Here is a 22,272-nt window from a genome sequence, read left to right on the forward strand (position 1 = left end):
GGCCTCACCCAGGGGACACTGGACGCGACCCCTGTATGCTCAGGCCGCTGCAGCAGGATGTGCTGTGTCTTGTCTGGGGCTCCCAATCTGGAGTAGTAGCAATTGCTGGGCCCTGGGGACACGGAGCTGCAGCCTAGAGACTCAGCCCAGGTCGGCGGTGCCCCGGTCGGTCTGGGCGGCCTCGCCGCCCCAGGGCAGCAGCACCGGCTGTGGGTTTGGAGGAGGCCAGTTGACCACCCTGGAAGAAAGCGGCATTGTCCTCGCGGTTTTGCACAGCCCGTATTCATATCTCACTGTTGTTTGCAGGAGAGGCAGATGTGGAGCAGAACAATGAGACCCCCTCTCAGGACACAGCGGTGACAGACTCCAAGCGCACAGCGGACCCGAAGAATGCCTGGCCAGACGCCAGCCCAGCTGACCCCGGGGGCCGCCCCCACTTGATCCGCCTCTTCTCCCGAGATGCCCCGGGCAGGGAGGACAACACCTTCAAAGACAGGCCCTCGGAGTCAGACGAACTCCAGACCATCCAAGAAGACAGTGCAGCCGCTCCCGAGGGCCTGGATGTGATGGCGTCACAGAAAAGACCCTCCCAGCGGCACGGATCCAAGTACCTGGCCTCCGCCAGCGCCATGGACCACGCGCGGCACGGCTTCCTCCCTCGGCACAGAGACACCGGCTTCCTGGACTCCCTCGGGCGCTTCTTTGGAGGTGACAGGGGTGTGCCCAAGCGGGGCTCAGGCAAGGTGAGCTCTGAGGAGTAGAGGAGCACTTTAGCTTAGATGCAGCAGGAAGGACAGTCTGTCGGCAGGTGAGCTGAGCCACAGATGAGTCGCAGAGCGGCCGCTTAGCTGCCCAGGGCGTTGTCCTCGCTGGAGATGCTTGCGGGCCTGGGAGGGGCTGGGCTGCTGCTTCCCTTACTTGCTCTTAACCCCCCTCGTCCTCCCCGCAAGGGGCTGCCACCAGGATGTGGCTGCGGAACCGGGGGCACTCTGACCTCTGCTCCCGCAGGTGGCGTGGCTGCGGGCACCACAGACAGGGCCCCATGTCCTCAGGCTCCCGTGTCTGACGCTTGGGGCTTGTGGCTGGTTGCGCTCCTGCCGCCCACGATTTGGGTGATACCCATTTTGTGGACCCCGTGCTGTAGGTCCCTGGGCTTTGCAGCAGTAATGCAGTTGACGATTTTGGAACAATCTCAACATGTAAATACACCTTGAGCGAATGTTCTCTCTTGCCTGAGTTGTTTAGGGGAAGGATAAGTGAGTGTGTTTGTGAATCAAAACTGTATCCTTTGTGATTCCATTGATTTGAATGCAAAGCCTGTGAAGTTTAATTATTTAAATGTTCTGTAGATAAAAATGTATCAAAAGAAAAAACGCCCATACTGTGGGCCAGTTTCCAAGTGTCTTCTGGAGCTGACTGTGAATCAGTCATCTGTGGCCCGTATATCATTAAAGCGATAACCCCCAAGTGGCATTCCAGTAGTTACAAGAGTCACATGACTCCCCGGAGTGTTGGGTGGCTGGTGACTCTGGAAGGTGAGGCTTTTCAGAAAGCGCCCCCGCCCGGGCCTTCGACCCCCCAGCCCCCCCGGCGTAGAGTGTGCTTGCAAATCACATAAAGTGCAGCTCTTTCTTCTGGCTGTGACTGTGCTGCCTCTGAGGGGCCTTGGGGAATATAAGAGGCTTTGGAGTAAAGTGTGGGCAGGGGTTCCCCTCAGGGTCACAGCATCATGGAAACCCCAAGGTTAAGGGCGTTAAGGAGTTTCTACACCTTGCCTCCGTCTCTGATGACAGTGCCTAAAACGATTGGCGTGGAAGCCGTGGAGGATAACCCCAGTGTCAGTTTTGCCTTTTGTGCAGGTGTCACAGTGCACCGAGGTCTCAGGCCCTGGTGGGTGGCATCTTGGCGTCTGCTCCAGGTTGGCACCTCTTATGGGGACACCTGTCCTGACTTTTGGTGATAACCCTTGATGTCCCTTAAGTGCTTATGGAATGCCTCTGGTCGGTTCCTTCAGTGTCTGCACTTGGAGTCCCTTCCCGTTGGGGCCGTCCGCACTCCCTCACCCTGATCTACTGAATGCTCATTTCAACCTGAGGTGCTTTTTCAAGCCCAGCGTCAAAGCCCCCAGGTCCTGGCCGCCTGGTGACGCCTGCTCTTGTGCTTGGCCTCCCATAAGCTTGTGGCATCGCAGGTTCGAAATCTGAAACTATTCTGCTTGACCCAGGAGCAGGAAAAATACATGGAAACTGCAGAAAAGATGAAATAGCTGGATAGCGTGTGTTTAAAATGAGCTGCATTGCCGTGGTCACGGTTTAAGCTGAAATAAAGCCCTGGAAGCATCTATGTCAATCATCGTGACTTTATCGCAAAGTGGACATGCGTGTTTTTGCTCCTTTATGTAGCTGCAGCCTTCATTGGTTTAAGTCTGTTATCCTGTTCAGTACTTTCAGAGAAAATGTTTTAGTGTCAGCAGGCACCATCCACGTTGCAACACAGTGTCACCAGATTATCAAGGATCCAGAGAAATCAAAGCGTGTTCACGGGGTGTCTAAAAATGAGCACAATGTTTAAATGATTGGGAGTTTTGGGAGCATCGGTTGTCATCACTACTGAATGTTGACTCAGAAGGTTTTTAAATGGTCATCCTTGCCCTTTGATGCCCCCCCGGGGTCAGAGCACAGCCAATAGCTGTTTATCCGAAACACAGGCCACAGGTGATGGTGGGCGGCTCCTTTGCTGACCACAGGAAGCGAGGGCTGTTGAGTGTCTGTTCAGCTCACCAGTGTGTTGTGGATCCTTTGTTGGTTTGCTTTTCAGCACTGCGGGGGGGAGCGTGAAACAGCCCAGGACACCCACAGCTCTAGGCAGACAGCCTGCCATGTTCATGGTGTGGACTGCTGAGGGTTAGGTTTTGTTTTTGTTTCCGCTTTGCTCTGTTTATGACTCTAGAGAACCTTTGTCTTATGCACCAGAAAGGTCCTTTGGATCGAAGCTAGAAACCGAGAGAGTCAGGTTATTGTCCATGAAAGCCCGTTTCACGTTTCCCATTTCTAAGCTCAGCATCTAAGGTACACAGGGTGCGAGAGGGAGCCCACAGGACCGGAGGCAGCCTGCTCCTGCCAGGTGTCTGGGGAAGGCCGTTATTCCGCTCAGCTGTCTAGAGTCGGTTTTCTAGTAGAATCACGAAACGCTGGATGGAGCGATGGCCCCTGGACACGGGCTGTTTGGCGCTGCGGGGGAGGCCCCCTCTGCTGCCCTCCCTGCCCTGGGAGCACGTGGGGCTCTGGGTCCCTGGGCTGCAGCCGCCACCCCCAGTCCTCAGAATGCACCGAGCGCCCACCCTCTGTGAGGCTGGCAGTTGACATTCAAAGAAAGTGCGTTATAAATTCCTGAGACAGCAGAATCTTTTGAGAGCTGTGGATGCCAAGCGCACTCGCAGAGAACGCATGCTTTGTGAGGAAAGAAGGACTGTGTTGTTCGCCGGGGACCAGGTCTCCCAGCTGCCGCGGCCGTGGGGACACGTGTGGCGTACTGGCACGTGGCAGGAAGGTCACATGCACCCGGGCTGTTTGACAAGGGTGGCAGTCCGAGGCCACCGTCCCCCATTCCCGCACTGCCAGCCTCACTCCTGGGCCAACACTGGGACCTGCGGCTACTCAGGCCTGACGGCCGAAGCCAAGAGCCCTTAGCGGCGGAAGCCTGCTTGCCCCTTTCTATCTCGTGTTGCGGTTTTACAAAATGACCAAGCCACACACGGAGACGTAACTGGGCAGTTTCCAGGTGAGGGCGCAGGTGGGCACACCACCCTCCTCTCCCCCGTCCACTTCCAAAGAGCTTTTTAAAGCTAGATTCTGTCCTGACGATTTCACCTCATTTTCTCTCCTTCCTTTACCTTCAAAACACCATTTATAATCTACTATCCTCAGTGTTCCCTGTTGCTTCTGTGCCTGACGTGGATGTGTGGGCTAAAGAGCCTTGTTGTCACTTAATGCTTTGGGTGAGATCAATCTTGTAAATTAGTCACCGTGTTCTGTGTCCTGGGTTTTTCTCCATTGCATTTTAGTTTCATTAAAACACATTTTAGTTCTACAGTAACTGAATTCATCATTGTTAACATGATATCCTGATTGTGTGTGGAGCCAGGTCCTGTAACCCTTTGGGGAGTGGTGACATTTGGCGGCAGCAGGAGGACATGGTGGGACGCGTCTGAGTGGGGCCGTCCACTCCGCAATGCGTCTGGCCCCCCTCAGTGGCCAGTGGACCTGCCCTCGGCCCTTTCAGCTCTGAGTGTTGTTGCTCACAGGAGCCCAGCCCTGGGTTTGGAACCAGATCGAATCTCGGCCTGAGTCTCCTGGGCAAAGAGACAGCCGCCCAGTGAGTCAACTTGTCCAGAGATCTGGCCAGAGATCTTTCTAGAAGCCAAATGCGGCGGTGGGTGTATTTGTTCATACACCCAAACAAAAACGTTTTGAGATGTCCTCCAGGAATCCCTTTTGAAACGCCATTACCCTGATCAACGATCGATCGGCGTTTTCCGTGGCTCAGCTACCAGCTCGTCCCTGTGTCCTCCTGGGGTCCCCATGCTCTCAGTCGTCCACTGTATTTAAACAGGCGATAGTTAAATTTAGGATATGCCTTGTGTTGGTGGAGACTTTGCTGAGTCCTCTGTCATGAATGATACATTTGTAAATTATGTTGATGTATTTAATGGTGATTATATGCCAATTTGATTTTGTGATGAAATTTTGCTTTCTATCTATTTCTTCCTTTTCATGCATTTATTAAACATTTTAACAGACTGAGGACGGTGTACTAATTGCATGTGACTTTTTTTTAAGTTGTCCTTTTTGTGTCCCTCCCTTACTAAGTGCATTTGCGACTGGTGTTTTCGTGGCCTCCTGATATAGCCACCGACAGGTGAGTCTGGGGGCCGAGCGCCTGCTCCTGCACATGTAGGTCACGGCTTGTCACTTGCCCCACAAAGACATTTTGTTCCCTTCTCTCCACGGCCAGTTGGTGTCCTGGTCCACTATGAGTGTAGCTCTGTGTGATGTTTTTAATGTTTCCTGCGAAGCCCCGTCCTGCACATGATGGGGTGTGGGTACTAAGTAGACACTCGGTCCCATGGTGTGTCTGTGGCATGGTGCACTCAACAGCTACTGGGCCACTAGCGCCCGGAAGACCCCGCCCATCCGAGCCCCACCTGAGTTGACGGGCAGGAGGGCAGGGTCTTCTGAGAGTGGCCCGAGCCTATGCGCTGACAGGCAAGCTCAGGGCTGACAACCGGACGTAAAGGCAAAGGCGTGTAACTCATTCTGACCTGCCTTCCATCCCCCGTACAACCCATCCTGCCAGCAGACCCTGTCCTAACCCGGCTCCTTCTAAACACACGTCCATTTTACTGCATTTCTTTCCATCGTCATCAGTTTCCCTTGTTAAACAGGATCAGCCATTTGGTGACAGGCAGGTCTGATGGGCTGATGGAGAGCTTAGCTCGACAGCTGAGGGACTGTGTCATCTTAGGGGCAGACGGCTCAGCAGCGCTCACGTGGAAATCACGAAGGCATTGATGCAGCATTTGGGAGCTGCACGGACCACTCGCGGAAGTCTGCAGTGATCTGTTACCTCAGAGACTCCCACTGTGTCTGCGTACACACTCTGACATGCGCTGAAATCATCCTACTTTCTAAAAAGTAGGAAAAGGCGAGAAAAAGGCGAGGAGAACAAGCCCTACTGCGGGGTCCCCATAAACGCGGCCCTGGCACACAGGGTTTCCATGGGAGGCTGCTCGCCATCATCCCCCCGGCAGTGTTGGGGTGCACTGTCCCCACCTGTCCCCACCTCGGTGTTGCTGAGCACATCTGCCACTCACGCGGGTGTGAAGGAAGCTATCTTCCTCTTCCGGGCATGCCAGGGCGGACGGGCGGCCCGTGAGGTCTCCTGCGGGCTGCTCGGCTCCCAGGGACCGGCCAGCCTGACCGTCCCACGCTGCACGGCCAGCGCCAGACACGTAGGACGTGACATTGGGGGCGCTTAGCCCCAGCACAGCCCGACAGTGTCTCAAGGACACGCTCCTGCCCACTAAGGAGGCAGTCTGCCTTAAATAGAGGAAAACTAATTAGAAATCATTCTTTGCCTTTTGACCAAGGGCATACCATGGATGTGGCCGTCCGTACCCCACCTTCCGAGGTCCTTTGGGGACAGCCAGGCCTTCCCACGGCAGACACGACCACAGGCTCGTGCACCCACCTACCTTGACCCGAGTGGCCGGTCGCCTCACTCCCGGGAGCTCCCAGCACTGTGAATTTGCCTCTGCTCACCCAATCTGCGCGCTTTACAGGATATCTGAAACGCAGTCACATTTTCCTACTGTGTCATCACTACCGTTTATTTCCTAGAATGACCAGCAGCTGACCTGTTTTCTAAAACGCCACTTCACCCGTGGCCAAGATATGGCCTCTCTTGAAACCTGTTCTGTTACTTGTTTCTCTTGCCCACGGCAAGCCTTTCCCCTCCTCTCACATCCTCCCCTCCCCCCCACACCCCGTTTTGCTGGGAACAGTCAAGGAGACCATTTGCCTTGGTCCTGTAATAATAGTCTCAAGCACATCGCCCAAAGCTGGGTGGTGTGGCAGGGCCTGTCTTACAGCTGATAGAAGAGGGAATACACTAAACCAGCAGCAAATACGATTTAGGAAGATTTATGGCGATCAAGTTACGGCCGGTGCTCAGCTCAGGTGAAGGCATATGAAGTCCTGTCAGTGTTAGGCCCCTGGCCTTCACCAACTACAGGAAAGCGTGTCCGTGACAAAACAGAGCCCCGTGGTTGACAGAGTGACCCTGGGCACAATGCTGCTCTTAAAAAGAGCCTCCTGTGCTCTGTGGCACATTGAAAAGGTCCAACAGTGACAGCCACCGTCAACCGTGACAGGGAGGTGACTTCCACTTGTGAGTCCAGTATGGAAGCTAACACGCATGCCAGAGAAGAAAAACGTAAAATTGCAGATAAGCTGGACGTAGCGTTGCGCTGCCTGTTTTAGACTTCCGAACGCCCTCAGCACTTGCACTGGCTGGGAGAGGCTGTCTTTACTTGTTCCCTAGAGACCCCCCGTGTCTGCTGCCTGCTACCATTGTAAGAAATGGGGTCCCATCATGAGGTACAGGGCGCAGAAGGGGCTCTGAAGGGCAGGATTTTCCCCTGAATCTTTCCTCCTGTTCCTTTTCTGACCTACCACCGCCCTGGAGACCCTGGGGCTGGGGCCCGCCCCCTCCTTCCCTGAGTCCCTTGTCCCCGCCTCTCACTGTCCATCGTCCTTCCATCTTCATGCCCCTGGTCCTCTAATCGTCACCCCCAACTGCCCCTCCTTGCTGTGTGGGTCTTGCCAAGCACACTCAGGAGAGGGTGCTGCTGGAGGACGTGGGGCTGTGCCAGCGTGCCCGCATGGACTCAAACGGCCACTCTGTGTCCCTCTGGCAGGTACCCTGGCTCAAGCAGAGCAGGAACCCTCTCTCCCCTCATGCCCGCAGCCAGCCCGGGCTGTGCAACATGTACAAGGTAAGACGTGCGTCCACCTCCAGCCCCTCCGGCGGCCACACTGTGAGCCGTGTTCCCGCCGCTGTCCCCATCGGTAGGCAGCGTCTGGGCGCGTCCCTATCCAGGGGCACAGCAGGTCGTCAGTGGCGTTTGTAAGTCACGTTGGCAGAGCCAGTGGGGTTGGCATCCCATGGAAAGCCAGCAAAAGACACTGTGTGAAGGCAGAGGCCGTCCTCGGAGGCGTAGGAGCCGCTTGGGTCCTCGGCGGGTCCCGCATGGGTCAGGGCAGTGGACAAGCTCCCTGGGGAGAGCTCACCAAGGGCCATTGCACAGAGCCAGGGCAGAGGCAGCGCTGGCCAAGAGGTGGCCTGCGACCATGCACTGACCCGCCTGTGTTCACAGCTGCTGAGAAAACCAGTGCGTAACAGATACTGGGCGCTCACTAACTATTAGTTGAATTAAACTCTTACACAACACATGCCCTCGGGAAGTCGGCCACAGCTGCTGTGCTCATCTGAGCTCGGCTGAGGTCCCTCGGGCTGGAGGACAAGCACTGTCATCAGCCCTCCGCCTCTGGGTGTGGTGGTGGCTGCTGCTCAGAGCGCTGGGGACATGGAGTGACTGTGAACAGCAGGGAGGAAAGGGGACAGGTGACCCAGAGGAGGCTTATGTGCAGCGGGCAGCCAACACACAAGCTCCTGTCACTGAAGGCACTTCCAGATGACAGCAGGCGCTGCACCTGGCCACCTGGCTTTTCTTTTAACCTGGAGAACACACAAGGTGGAAAACGGCGCTCACTGTTCTGACAAGAGCCCAAGTGTGGGAGGGGGCCAGGCGGCCGAGCCTGGGGAACCTTGCTCTAAAGGAGGGAAGCACCTATGTTTACAAGGAGGGAGACCGCAGGAGGCGCACCAGCTGTCCCCTCCCGGTGTGGCTGGGAGGGGCCTCGCAACACGCCCCACCCCTGCGAAGTGCTCTCCTAGGTGCTGGTTTCAGAGGGGGCTGCACCCGTGTTGAAGGAGAGTCTGTGAGAGAGAGACAAGGGGAAGCCGGCAGCTCCCTGGCAGCCATTCCCCGGGCAGGGTGGCTGGTTCAGGAAGAGGGTCCTGGGGCAGGATGTGTCTGCATCTCCTGGGACCCTGCCCTGGGGGTGGGAGGGGGGCCCCCTGCCAGCCCCAGACCGTGACACCTGACACCGGCGTGGTGCCTGTGGTTTGCTGGGTTTACTGGAAGGACTTGCCCATGAAGCACCCGTGGGGGCGTGGGTCTCCATCCGGTGGGGTTGGACAGCATGCTCCCAGCGAGTCGGTGGGGCCCCAGCCACCCTGGGGCACTCAGGCCTCGTCCAGATGAAGCCCGGACTGTGGCACCAAATGCCTTCCTGGCATTTTCGCCCTGCAACACCCGCCATGCACAAGGGGCGGGGAGGCCGAGGCCAGACAAAGCTCTGGTTGCGAAGCCCCGGAAGTGGACCCTTTGCCCCGAGCCACCTGGACGCCCCCTGCCCCATCTGGCCCTCCACTGGAGACAAGATGCCACCAGGAAGCAGAGCCCCCCACGGAGAGGCCGAGAAGCCGCCAGAAATCCCAGCCAGAGGAGGGCGAGCAGCCCGGGCGCCGGCGTTCAAGTGACACTGAGACGCCTTCCCCCGATGCTTCGTTCTTCTCTTAAAGCATCTGGGAGGAAGAGCAGCGCCGCGGCCCCGCATCCTCACCGCAGGCCGACGTCTGTGCGCCGTGGGCGAGTCCTCTGCACTTCAGTTTCATGCGCGGACACCCCATTCCCGCCCAAACGCGAGTTCCCAGCAGCCCAGCACCGGCTCGTCTCCCCGAGAAACGGCTTTTCCTATTTTGAATGTTTTCCTCCAGCACTTTGGGAACCCTTGATATTTCACAACAGCGGCTGTGTTTATCCGAGAGCAGACTTAACAGCACCAGCCACGGCGGAAGGACTGCAAGGGGCCAGGTGGCACTAAATGGTTTTAAAATACACATGGTCCCGAGGCACGTGGCTCGGAACCCGAAGGTGTGGACGCGCCATGGCGCACTGACGTCCGTCCCTGGCCTTCCTGAACATTCCTCCCCCTCTCTGCCTCTCTGCCTCTCTGTGCAAATACACCAGGAAGGGTGGGGAAAGACCCCCCGCCGGGAAATCAGAACAAATGCTCTCCAAGCTCAGCGCCCCCAGGAACCCTTTCATCCAGGAGACCCAGCGCCTGTCCCGGACCCGCACGGGGCTCGGTTCTCCTGGGGCTGTACCGTGACTGTGGAAGGTGCAGAGGCCGGAGCACAAGTGGACGAATGAAACATCCGATGACGGAAAAGCAGGAATTCCAAAGGAGACATCAGGAGGAGGAAAACGTGCCAAGACGGCCACTCCATAGGAAAACAGGCCAAACCTTTTCGCTTCCGCTTCGTCTTGGCGCCTTGCCAAGGCCCATGTCATCCTCGCTGGGCCCCCGGAGCACCTGCTGGGCGTCTGGGGTGGGGCCTGCACAGGGTCCACCCTTTCCCACGTTCACCCCGCATCCTGCCTGGGCTGGGCCCCTGGAGAGGGACCCCAGCACCAAGACGAAAGCCTGCACTCCCCGTTTCCTGCAAACCACTCATACTGGTTCCCTTTAAGAGTCCCTTCTGCCCCTGCGGCCCCAGGCATGTTCGGGTCCCCACCTGCCTGGGGAGGGCGCTGTGCGGACACCTGAGGCGGAGAGCGCCCACAGAGTTTGCCCCATGACAGTCTCCCCACTTCTGATTCATCGGTCGCAACGTGGGAAGCGTGATAGGACTCGGAACTCCATGGCGCAGGTCTGATCACAGGGCCCTGCGCTGCGCCCTCCATCTGCCGGGAACCCCTTGGCCGCCCGTGAGGCCGCAGCAGCGTGCGCCCCTGCCCCACCACGCCCGGCAGGCACCTTGCTGACCCACAAAAATCCGCAAAGACTCTGCGCCCTTGGCCTTCGCGAGCTGGGTCTCACCCAGCGGCCGCCCAGCTGTCCTGCACAGACCGGCTGGGACCCGGCGGAGCGTTGTCCCCTCTGCCCAGCCGCTCTGGCTTGGGGCCGTGGCATTCCTGTTCTCGGGCCTCAGTTTCCTCAACCGCACAAGGAAAGTGTCAGATTCAATGGTGGGAAATACTCGGGGAGACTTTGTAACCCCGGTGGTAACAGCGCATGCTCCAGCTAGAAGTGACCAGGAGCTGACCTCCTGTGTGAGGCTGTTAGATCGCGTTCTGCCCGTCGGACACACAGCCCCCAGCCGAGTTGGTCTCCGCCTGGGTTGTGAAGTTACCTGACGTTATGTGAGAGTCCTCTGCACACTCTAGACACACTGAGATCTTTAAAAAATGGGTGCTTGGGAGCAAAGGAAAAAATCAGGGTGGTTTAGGCCCACGTCCTAGTCTGCTCTGTCCAGTTCTGCTCCGGCCACTTGGGAAGGAGAGAGCAGGAAGTCTGGAAGACTGCATTCCAGAAGAGCTGGGCTGGAGTTTCACCCTCACCGCCGGCTCCAGGTGCCCTGAGTTTGGGAAACAGGCAGCCATGAGCCTTTCCTGGGGGGAAGGTGAACCCGTCCCCTTTGCCGTGAGCTCTCTGAGGCTCTCCGAGGCCAGGACTGCGGACATGGCTGCATCTGACCGGCGTGCTGGCCGTGCTGCAGACCCTGCTGTTGTCACGTGCTCCTAAATGGAGAGCCCTCAGCAGAGTGGCCGTGAGGGCAGCTGCGCCCAGGCTGCTAATCCACAGCGGACAGGAGACACAGGGCTGCCCACTGGGAAGCGTCCACCCAGCTTTATGACCGTCTCACCGATCAGATGGCAGCCTCCAGTGTCTCCACCTCCCCAGCCTTCTCCGCCAGCCGCTCCACTTCGCAGGAGGACACAGGTGGACACCAGGTGTCAGAAGCTCTTCCTGTTTATGATCAAATGCCAGGTCACACAAACGTGACCACCACAAGCCGACCTCACAAGCAGAAGCTCGGGGCTGTGATGTTTGACCTCTTCCTTGCTTTTCTGCGCCCAGGTGAGACCTCGTTCTGTCATTTCCAAAAGGGCTCGGATTCCACCGTTGCATCGCCCCGGCACGGAGGCAAAGCCACCCTCCCGAGGACCCAAGGAGCCTTCGTTTCCTCATTTCAGTGACGCCTCGGCGAGGACAGAGGCAGACGGGTCTCCACTGCACCTCACACAGCAGCGTCTGATCACTGCCTGAGGCTTCACAATTTGCTAACAGTAGAAGCTCTCGAACTTGGAAACTGGTCCTTGTAGTCACGGGGCAAAGCAACAGTCCCACCTGAGCGGGACACCAGGAGTAACACAGGACACACACACAAATCACCATCGCCAGCAAGCCACACACCCACCCATCAGCACTCTCATTTTCCAATATCTGAGAAGAAACGTATTATTTGAACAGCCGCCAGATAACCTAAAATTTCCATCTAAATCAAAGGTTCGCCTGTGGATTTTCCCAGCAATAGAGAAAAGCCTGAACAGTTCTAATATTACACAGCTTTCTTGAAAGAAAGAAAAAAAGGCCCACGGCTTTCATTAAACTCATCTGAGTCAATGATTCAGGAAGTCGCAAAGGGCAAAAGCACAGAGCAAACTGCATATGTCACTCAGACAGAACAGAATTCTCTCCAGATTGCGAAATCTACAATGTCCTGACCTTGCCAGAAAAACCTAACACTCCCTCCTGAGGCATGTTCGAAGCTGCTTGACCAGAAATGGTGCAATCGCTTCCTCTGAAACACTGAAATAAACAAATGGTGGCGAGAGACCCGCGGTGTCCAGTGATTCTCAGAATGGCCCGAGCATTGAGGGGTCAGCATGCGGGGAGTAAATAGACTGACCCTGAAAGGGAGACGTTACAGCTCAAACAGCCTGCACACCCACGTGTCTTTCACCCCCAAACTTGGGATCTTCGAGACACATGTCTTAGTAGATAATATGAATTTTACTGGCACCTAGTCTGCACCTGAGCTAGTCGCCATGGGGTCAAAAAGATGTCACAGCCCTTTCCTTCCAATGGCTTAAAAGAGGCAGGGCAGACAGAGGCCAGCTGTTCACCTCTCTCCAGCTGTATTGTGGAGACCGGGTGGCCCACAAGGTAGAAAGTCACTCGACAGAGAAGGATCAGCTGTTCATGCTGCTGCCTCCTTCAGGAGGCCAAGTCGTTTCAACACGATTTCTGAGGCATTAAAAGGCCTTATAAGCCATGAAAGAAGTGCAAAGCAGGAGAAAAAGGGCAGAGACCATCCGCCCCCATAGCGAATGACATGTCACGGTGCCTACAGGTACAGAACGCAATATGGAACAAGCCTGTTTGGTTTCACAAGAAAAAAGTACACTCCCAAACTGGCTCTGCGGTGGCGGCTGCATTGGGCAGCTCAGGAGAAAGACGGCTGTGGTATATTCCGTGCTTTGAAATGGGGCGAACAGACTAAGCACCTCAGCGCTTGGACCTGCGTTTCTGAGGGGGCCACAACATCAAAGCTCTCTCTGGGGGGAAAAGCAAAATGCACATCCTTTACTTCCTCCCTGTCAAGAGCCCTGGGGAGACTACCTAAATGAAGGGTGAATGTCCTGAACGCCACTTTGGAGCTGTTTGCAAAATTCTGTCGCATCCCACCTGTAAATTAAAGGAATAGCAGCAGAGATATGTGTGTTTGTCGGCTGGCGGGTGGGTGGGTGGGTTTTAATCACATGAACAAAACAGAATGAGGGGGCCTCAACTCTCTCTCACAAGACGAGGTGTTTGCTGAAGTCCAATGACCAGCACTGATGGGATGTATCGGGGCACCTTGGGGGGCTCTGTGCTAACAGACCCAGGGCCAGCGGTTGGGGGAGGGACAGAAAGGCGGTGTGAGGGACAGCTACCTAGGCGACGTCTGTGACGGTGCTCGATGTCAAGCTTATAGAAGGGCAGAGGTTCCCAACTGGACATTCCATAGAGAGCTCAGCCTGTCTCCATCACGTAGAAGATGGGGCAGGGACCACCTACGCTCCTGGTCACATGCACGTCGATTTGTGGGACCAAGCTCCCCAAAGGCGCACAGTGAGACAGTGAAAGTGGAGGGTCAGAATGCACCGTCCGTTCATGCAGGTGACCTGAAGGGAGCCCGAGCACACCGCATGACATCTGAAAGAGGCCCTGCTGTTGCAGCGGACCTCAAGTCATCGCATCCTCGCGGACGTGCTTGTCATTTAGGGCAAGTGTAGACCAGGTTCCGGAGTTCGGGTCCCAGTCATCTTACCTCAGGCCTGTCCACGCGAGCATTATAAGCCACCAGTGTCCACAGGACACTCCCCCAGGGACAGTGTTCGTGCTCACGTGTCTGATGACTTATTCTGGAGGCTTCTCCTTCGCACCCACCCAATGTCACTCATCCAGGGACACAAGCAAACAAACGGAGAGCCTGCGGTGACAGGGGAGGGGCTGTGCCCCTGCGCGGTGAGCACAGCGGGGTACTTCCCGGAGCCAAGGGCTCCCCGGGATTCCAGTCCCTGACCTCCGGAAGGGGGTTCAGGAAGAGCGGAAGTTCCTCTCTCAGGCCCGGGGTGCAGATGGAGCCAGGACCCTTCTCTCTCCGCCAGCGCACTCCCGAGGCACAGCGAATGTGAAGGTTTCCAGGATGCGCATTTTCTTCAGAGCGGGGAGACCGCAGGGCTCGCCCCCGGGCGAACCCGAGTGCAGCCGGTGGTGCAGCCGCCGGGCCGTTTCCACACAGCGGCCCCTCTGGTCACTGGGGAGCGGCTCGCTGCCCGGGGTGGCACTCATGGCCCTCAGCTGTGCGGGCGGAATACGCTGCCATTACCTCCCAGGTGACCGTAAAGCGTTAACGAGCGCGGCCTGCTTCCAACCTCCCAGCTCCGCTGCAAACGGGAGCGCAGGTGGAAACCTGCCTGAGGTTTTCGGAGCATCGGCGGCCCGGCCCGAGCCCGGTGCACGCGCGCCCCCTGCTGGCGGCGGCCGTCGTCACAGGCGCAGGGAGAGCGGCCGGGGAGACGTGGCGGAGGGGGCACCGCGATGCGCCTCAAAAGCAGATGCAGTGGTTGTCCTTCACCCCGCGGCCGTCCTCCCGCGGTGTGCGACTTTTCAGCGTAATGTGATTTCACCTGCCATCAAGCAGCTGTTTGGCTCATCACGATGCAAACCTGTACCGATGCGAGCAGGTGACGCTTGTTGAGAAGGACGCGCGGTGTCCCGTGAGCAGGGCGCCTGCAGGGTCCTCTGTGGCTGCAGAGGTGGGTCCTCGGAAGGTGCACAGGCCCTCCGGGGGGGGGCAGGATTTCCTCTGCAGGTTTTTACATTTTACTTGACATCTTTATATAATGCGTATGTATGATTTTTTTTTCTTCAAATTTTTACTCATCCCAAACATTCAGGTCCCTATGTTGGACGGCCTCACCTGTGTGGGGACCGGTGGACACAGGGGGCTCCCCACGTTCCCGGCCCTGGTTCAGGCTCCGATGGCTTGGGCCCTGCTCTCAGATGCTGCTGCAGCCGACCCTCGGTTTCCTTCTTTGTCTTTTGATCACCAGCAGAGTGAAAAGCTGCTTGGAACGGGACAGACATGGACAGGGGGACACCAGTCTCTGCAGATGGCCGTAAAATGTTGACAGGTTCGGCTTTTTTTAAACCTCAGAGAACACAGTTAAAAAGTGCTTCATCAGAGAATTGCCAAACATGTGTGTTTAAAACTAACTAAGCCACAAAAGCCCTCCCTCATTAGGGAGCCTGAGTTCAGTGGCCTCCGTAAGGGACCTTGTGTGTCACAAGCATTTCTGAAGCGGCCAGCAGCTGAGGATGTGGAGGGACCGAAGCGAGGCCGCCGAGTCCAGTGAGTGGCCCGAGGCCCGAGGGTTTAGCAGGACACCCCCCGGCCGCCCTTCGCTCGCACCCCCGTGCCTTCCCACGGGGGCTGACCCAGCAGGACTGCGAGGCCCTCGAGGTCACCTGCGCCCCGGAACCTCCCCTGTCTTCCATCTTTTCTCCTCCTCCAGGTACAGCGCCCCCCCCCCAGCCCAGGAAACGGGTCACCTGGTTTACAGTGAGGCATGAGGAAATGACACCCAATCCCCATAAATCATAACATACAACAAATAAGCCCAAACTCACCATTTATAAAGTACCTCGCCAGGGCTGCCCAGGGCTCCTCCACTACCTGGGCACAGGCTGGCCCTGCTCTGACCATGAGCTGACCATCCAGCCCAGACACGTGATGGACTGACCGGCCATCGTCCGAGAAGAGGGCTCCCCCAACCCCTGAGTTGTGTGTGGACCTCTCATCTCAGTGCAGCTGGGCCTTCACAGTGGCACCAGTGCCATGGTGGGCACCGGCATCTGTTCAAAGTCTCACTGCCAGCCAGTTTCAGTCTGGGCTGTTGGGGGAAGGAGAGAGGGGGTCTCGGCACTCCTCTGCCAGGTGTCAGTGGCTGCGGAAACATGGCCAGATTGGATCAGATCAGCAGGGGCTGGGCTGGGCCGGACCAGGTGACGGCACAGTAGCCAATGGTGGAAACAACCCACTGTCCATCAACAGACGAGTGACATGCAAATGTACTGAATGCACAATGGAGCACGAGCCAGCCTTAGAGGAAGGGCGTCCTGACACACGTACCACGTATGATGCTGAGTGAAGGAAACCAGGCACAGGAGGACATACCCTGTGTGACTCCACTTATGGGAGGTCCCTGGAGGAGTCAGTCATAGACACAGAAAGTAGACAGTGCCAGGGCTGGGGGACAGGGAGCTATTGTTTAATGGGGACAGAGTGTCATTTGGGAAGATGACAGAGTCCTGGAGACGGCCGGTGGTGACGGTGGCACGACCCTGTGACTACCAAATGCCGCTTCACTGTGTCCTTAGAAACGGTGAACATAGTAACTTGTATGTGCTTGTGTTTGCCACAGTAAGAAACGTCTCAGGGTGACCCAGACACAGCAGCCCCTCCTGCCACTGTGGGAGGGTGTCTCGCCCTGGCCGCCGAGGCGTGAGGCGTGGCTTTTCCTCCCATGCCCCCCACGAAAGCTCTTCAGTGACAAGTAAACAAACAGCTCAAACCCCAGGCCCAGCGTCCTAGGAAACGACCTGAGTTATAACCACACTGGACCGATACCTTCTTTTCTTGGCTGCTACTCACAGGTGGCCCCTTAGCAACATTGTAGAGCTGAGACTTTCTCAGCAAGTCTGTTTCAGCCACGTCCTTTCACACATGAGGAGACAGGAGCCCCAGCACACAGAGTGGCTAGCTCACGTCACACAGGGTTGGGTGTCCGAGATGCGAATGACAGGCATGCGTTTAGAGGGAGACCAGCCTTACCTATGCAGAGGTGTCCAGGTAGGAAACTCGTGCAAAGATGTCACTGCCTGCACAACGCTGGACTATGTGAAATGGCCTTTTTATTTTACTGTATTTTAATACATTAACACACAGTAACGTTGGCTTGTTTTTGCTGTACAGTTCGGTGAGTTTGAATACATGTATAGGTTCTTGTAGCAGCTGCCACAATAAGGACTCCTCCCCCAAGCCCTCCCTCTCGCCACCCCTGGCAACCACCACTTTGGTCCCCTCACTATGGCTTAATCATTTGGGGAATGGCATGTAAATGAGGCGGCTCCAATGAAACCCTTCTAGAAAGCCTTCTGTCCCTCAGTCAAGGCCGTGGAGATGCCACTAAGTTGTTGACGCATCAAGTTTGTTCCTTTTTATTGCTGAGTGAGTAGCATCCCCCTGCGTGGAATGCGATAAACACTCATGCACATGTTCTCTGATAAGCCTAAGTTTTCACTTAAAATTTAAATTACTTTTCCCTCAAAAAATTGCTAAGATATTTGTTATAAAAGCCACTTGCCAAAGTATGTGACTTTTCTTCTATCATTAAAAGCAGGAAGTAGGGTTGCTGGGTCCTATGGTGAATATCTAACCAACTTTATGAGAAACGCCTAACTGTGTCTCAGACTGACTGTCCCATTCTCTGTCTTCCTGATGGCTCAGGATGCTGAGCACCACTTCATGTGCTTACTTGCCCATTCTCTTTGATGAAGCGTTTATTCAAGTGTTTTGTCCATTTCTTCACTGGGCTTTTTTTTTTTCCTACCCATTGAGCTTTGAGAGTTCTTTACTTATTCTGGCTTCAAGTCCTTTGTCATATATGTGATTTGCAAATATTTTCTCTCATTCTGTAGCTTGTCCTTTTATTCTCTGAACAGTGTCCTTTGCAAAACAAACTTTAAATTCTGATGAAGTCCAATTTACCAATTTTTTCTTTTGTGGGTCATGTTTTTGGTGTCAGGCCTCAGGTCATGAAGGTGCCCTCCTAACTTTTCTTCTAAAATTGTATAGTTTTACATTGTGGCTAGAAATCTGTGATCTATTTTGAGTCAATTTTTGTACGAGGTGTGACTTTGGGGTTGCGGTCCATTTTTCTGGAAAGGAATGTCCAATTGTTTCAGTACCATCTGTGGGAAAGCCGACCCTTTCTCCGCTGAATTGTCTTTGCACCTTCATCAAAGGCCAGTTGGTCGCACTTGCGTGGGCCTGTTTCTGGACTCGCTGCTTCCCTCCCTCGATGCCGCATGGTTTCATCACTATAACTGTGCAGGAAACTGTAACATCAGCTGATGGAATTCCTTCATTTATCCTTCTTTTTCACAGTCATTGGCCTATTTTGATTCCTTTGCGTTTCTCTATGGTTGTAGAATCACTTTGTATCTAAACAAAAGCTTGCTGGCATTTCGATTGGAGCAGCATTAAGTCTGTCGATCAGTTTGGGGAGAACTGGCACTTTCACTCTGCTGACTCTTCCGCCCATGAATTCCGTACGTCTCTCCACTTGAATTCTTCCACCAGCGTTTTTTAGCATAGAGACTCCACCCCTGTTTTGTTATATTTACAGCTCATACTTTGTTGCTTTGATGCTATTATATATGGTAGTGTTTTTAAATGTTTCTCTTTTTAACTGTTCATTTTAGTGCATAGAAATGTGATTGACTCAATGTCCTTTAAGTAACAGACCATTTCAACTATACTATAACAGAACAGTTATAACTATGTGACAACATCCAATTATCTGTGCCACTGATAATTTATAGCCCAAAAAGTTCACGTCAAAGTCCGTTTCAGTCCTATTTCGTTGCACCCCAACAAAACAATCGCGTGACTCTGTAATAATTGTTCTATTTACCTAAGATCCATGCGTTAGGCTCTGTGTTAACAGTGATCTAAATGACTACTCGTGAACCCGACAACGTCCATGCTCGTTTCATGCTTAATTCTGCACTGAACGCCGTGGAGAGGCCAGTCAGCTTGGCGTGAACAGTTCTGGCCCCTGATGCGGTAGCTTCAAGAGCTAAAATGCAACCTACCAACTTCATGTATTGCTTAAAAGACTTAGATTCCTTTTCCCTCAGAAGATTGGTGACTGACACATTCGTTATAAACATCACAAAAAATATATATGGTTTTTCTTAGCGTTCAAAGCAGGCATGCATAATTCACAAGTGAAACTTATTATTATCTACATAACACTTCATTAATATCTCACAACATAAATAAGTTCTCATGACGGGAGACCTGTGTGATATGACTAAACATTCATTTCTTCCCAAACCACCTTGTAAAGTTTAACACATTTTTTTCGTTGAACCACAAGATGGGTGAGTTAAAGGTATGTGGTGCTTCTAGGACTCAGAAGCAGTACATGGCTCGCAGAAAAATGGTTCGTAAACACCAAGGACAGTGTACTATTGGGTTGTCGGAAAAGTCATGACGCATTTTTGCAACGAGAAACAGCAGTGACACAGCAGGGAGGACACCCCCAAGGCAGTTCCGGGCCCCTCCCGTGTCCCACGCAGGCCCTGGTCAGGGCCAAGGATGGAGCCCCTTCTCCACGGAAGCGGGTCAGCTCTGTCCCCTCGTGCTTCGCTTCCCTGGTGTCCTTGTGTCCCCTGCTGGTGGCACATGCAGTCAGTGGCCAGCCAAGGAGGGACACGTGGAGGCTGCGAGGACAGCACTTCCCTGCCTGCCCTCAGAGGTCAGTTTTTGCTACGAGGGTTGCTCTCCCTCATTTGCCGTCTTCCACGTGCCATGTGCTGACCTGGACGGTTCTGGGTCTGTTGGTCCTGGACGGGCCGTGGGCACTCAGCCCAACAGTCCTTCCCTCTGTGCTCAGGATGCGGAAGTGGCCGTCCCAACCTGGGCAGACTGTGTCACTGTGACCTGAGCGCCCCCAAAGCTGCCGGCGGGCCTGCCTCTGCAGCTATGGCTGTTTTGTGTGATCCCTGGGCATTTTCCTTCATCTAAATCAGCAGTCCGGGAAACGGCACTGCCTGGCATCAGGCCTGATTCAAAGAGATCCGATGCACATGGGGTGGAGAGGCAGTGCCCCAGGATGGGGGGCAGCCTATCCTGAGGCCTCTACACCTGTCTTTCAGGATGCACACCATGCGGCAAGAACCACCCACTACGGCTCCCTGCCCCAGAAGTCCCAGCATGGCCGGCCGCAGGACGAGAACCCTGTAGTCCACTTCTTCAAGAACATTGTGAGTGGTCCTCACGCTGTGAGCGACGGGCTGGGGAAGGGTTGGCCACTGCTACGGTCACGAGGGGCATGAGTGAATCCCAGGGGACTCTGAGCCCTAACCCGTTAGGGACTTCCCCAGATGACACCCCCGCCTCCCCAAGTTGGGGTTGGTCTCGGGAACTCAGACTTAGCACCTGGTCCCAAGGTCCCAACTATGCCTGTCGCTTACTGAACTCTGTGTTCTGCCAAAGAACTCACTCCTTTGAGACTAAACTACTAGGAGAGTTCAGTTTAAAACCAGAAGCTTTGCAAACTATGGAGACAGTGAAAAGATCAGGGGGTGAACGGGGGGCACAGGACATTGAGGGCAGCAGAAGTCCTCTGTGGGATATAGTGGTGGTGGATACACCTCATACCTTTGTCAAAATCCTTAGACTTATGACAGAGAGTGACGCATAATGGCAGCTGTGGACTTGCGCTAACAATAAGGTGCTGCGAAGGTCTTCAAAACAAAAGCCAAACCGCAGGCTTCTCGTAATACACTTTCTGTTCAGCTGACATTGTAAGACGATAGTTTCCACGTTGACAAGTGACTTTTAGGAACCACAGACCTGAGGGCATTGTTTTGAAGCTCGGCCTATCAGGGGACACTTTACTTCCCACCCGAGAAAAGGGCCACGGTGAGGTGAAGTTCACGGGCTCCTCCAGCGTGCAACGGGTGTTTTCACAAGGACACACACCAAGAGGGATTGGTTCCCTAGCTGTAGAGCCTTTTGATGAGTTTCGCAAACATTTTCGGAGTGTTCTGGAAGATCTGAGTAGAAATGGCTGTGTTCGGATCCCCAGGGCCTACGTTTCTCAGTGGGCGGGGGTACAGATGGGAGCCAGGGGCGTGGGCAGTCCCGACGCCTGGTAGGCACTCGACGCTCTCGGCACAACTGAGCTGCCTGGCAGCAGCCAGGACCTTCATGAAGAGGGAGGGGCAGGGCTGCTCTGATGGAGGGAGACCCCCCCACCGCTCACCGTCCTGTGTCTTTGCAGGTGACACCTCGCACACCTCCTCCGTCGCAAGGAAAGGTAAGACCTCCGAATGTCTGGATTAATCATCACTTTATTTATAGACCTGAGATGTACCAAAAAGAGGGGTGCACTCTCGGCTACCTGACTTGGTCCCACAGTGTTTTATCACGTGGACCCCAAGTGGACAGGCCAAGAGGTGCAGGGCGCCCCCCCCCCGCCACGGCTGCAGGCAGAGCTCATGGACCCCCGCGTGCCTTCCCTCTAAAGCCCGATGGGAAATCTGCGCCAGGAGCGCGGTGGCCACCGCCACCCCTTGGAAAGGGCTCGTGTGACGAAACTCACCTACCGCCTCGGCATAGACTGTTTGGGCTGTTTCTTCTTTATTACAAGAACTGTTTTCTGCACTGATCACAATGTCCTTCTTTCTTTCTTTTCCTTATCCAGGGGCGAGGATTGTCCCTGAGCAGATTTAGCTGGGTAGGTGACAAACGCCTGTTCACGTGGCTTCCCCCCTCTCTGGCCCTCTGGCCCCCCAACCTCCTCTCCCGCCAAGCCTGGCTTTCCCGCAGCTGCCTGCCGCTTTCTCCTCCAGGGAAAAAGAGGGGTGCCACGTGCCAGGTCCTCCCTTCCGGCCTCCTTGCCCCGCTTCTCCCCTGCCCCCCAGCAGCACCCCTGCCCAAGGGCTCCCCAGCCGGACTATGTTTGAGGAAACCCCCAATTTCCTCCCTACACATGTGGGCCTGGGGCTGACTGACCCCCGACATGGCCAGCGCCACCGCCAGAGGGTGACTTTTTGTTGAGGACGACGATGAGCTGAGAGGAGAAGGCGCTCGCACCGCTCATTCGGCTCATGGCGGCCTAACCAACGCAGAAGCGTTGGGCTTGGTTCCCGTGTTAGTGGTAACGGAAGCTTCGCCAGCCCGCCATCCGGGAAAACCTTAGGAATTTCAGGCTTTTGAATCCTGAGAACAAAGTTTTCATGAAGATTTAAGAAGGCACTTTGTTCCCTTTCTAGGTATGAGTGGAATTTGGTGTCTGAGCCAGCTTAAAAGGCCTACCAGTGTATTCTAATCAAACTTACAGACCTCAGTTACTAGCAAGTATTAGCTACGGCTCTTATTTTATAAAAAGTATAATTTCAGAACGAAAGGGAAGCATCGCTATTATATATGGTAGTGTTTTTAAATGTTTCTCTT

The 22,272-nt window shown here is 55.0% G+C and overlaps 1 protein-coding gene across 2 annotated transcripts in view; it reads left to right on the forward strand.

Moving 5' to 3' along the window:
* The window catches only part of MBP (myelin basic protein), a 52,513-nt gene extending 30,322 nt beyond the window's left edge, over nucleotides 1–22,191 (forward strand). Inside the window, exons 3-7 of one of the 2 annotated variants that reach the window (XM_019643379.1) lie at nucleotides 307–743; nucleotides 7,478–7,555; nucleotides 19,968–20,075; nucleotides 21,098–21,133; nucleotides 21,521–22,191. In XM_019643379.1, coding sequence (XP_019498924.1) covers nucleotides 307–743; nucleotides 7,478–7,555; nucleotides 19,968–20,075; nucleotides 21,098–21,133; nucleotides 21,521–21,826 — 965 coding nt within the window. In that variant the 3' untranslated portion in view covers nucleotides 21,827–22,191. The remainder of the gene's footprint in view (nucleotides 1–306; nucleotides 744–7,477; nucleotides 7,556–19,967; nucleotides 20,076–21,097; nucleotides 21,134–21,520) is intronic. The other variant, XM_019643380.1, reaches the window with a different exon arrangement.
* The last annotated feature ends 81 nt before the right edge of the window (nucleotides 22,192–22,272 follow it).

This window comes from Hipposideros armiger, unplaced genomic scaffold, assembly GCF_001890085.2.
Source record: "Hipposideros armiger isolate ML-2016 unplaced genomic scaffold, ASM189008v1 scaffold_77, whole genome shotgun sequence".
Classification (NCBI taxonomy): Eukaryota; Metazoa; Chordata; class Mammalia; order Chiroptera; family Hipposideridae; genus Hipposideros; species Hipposideros armiger.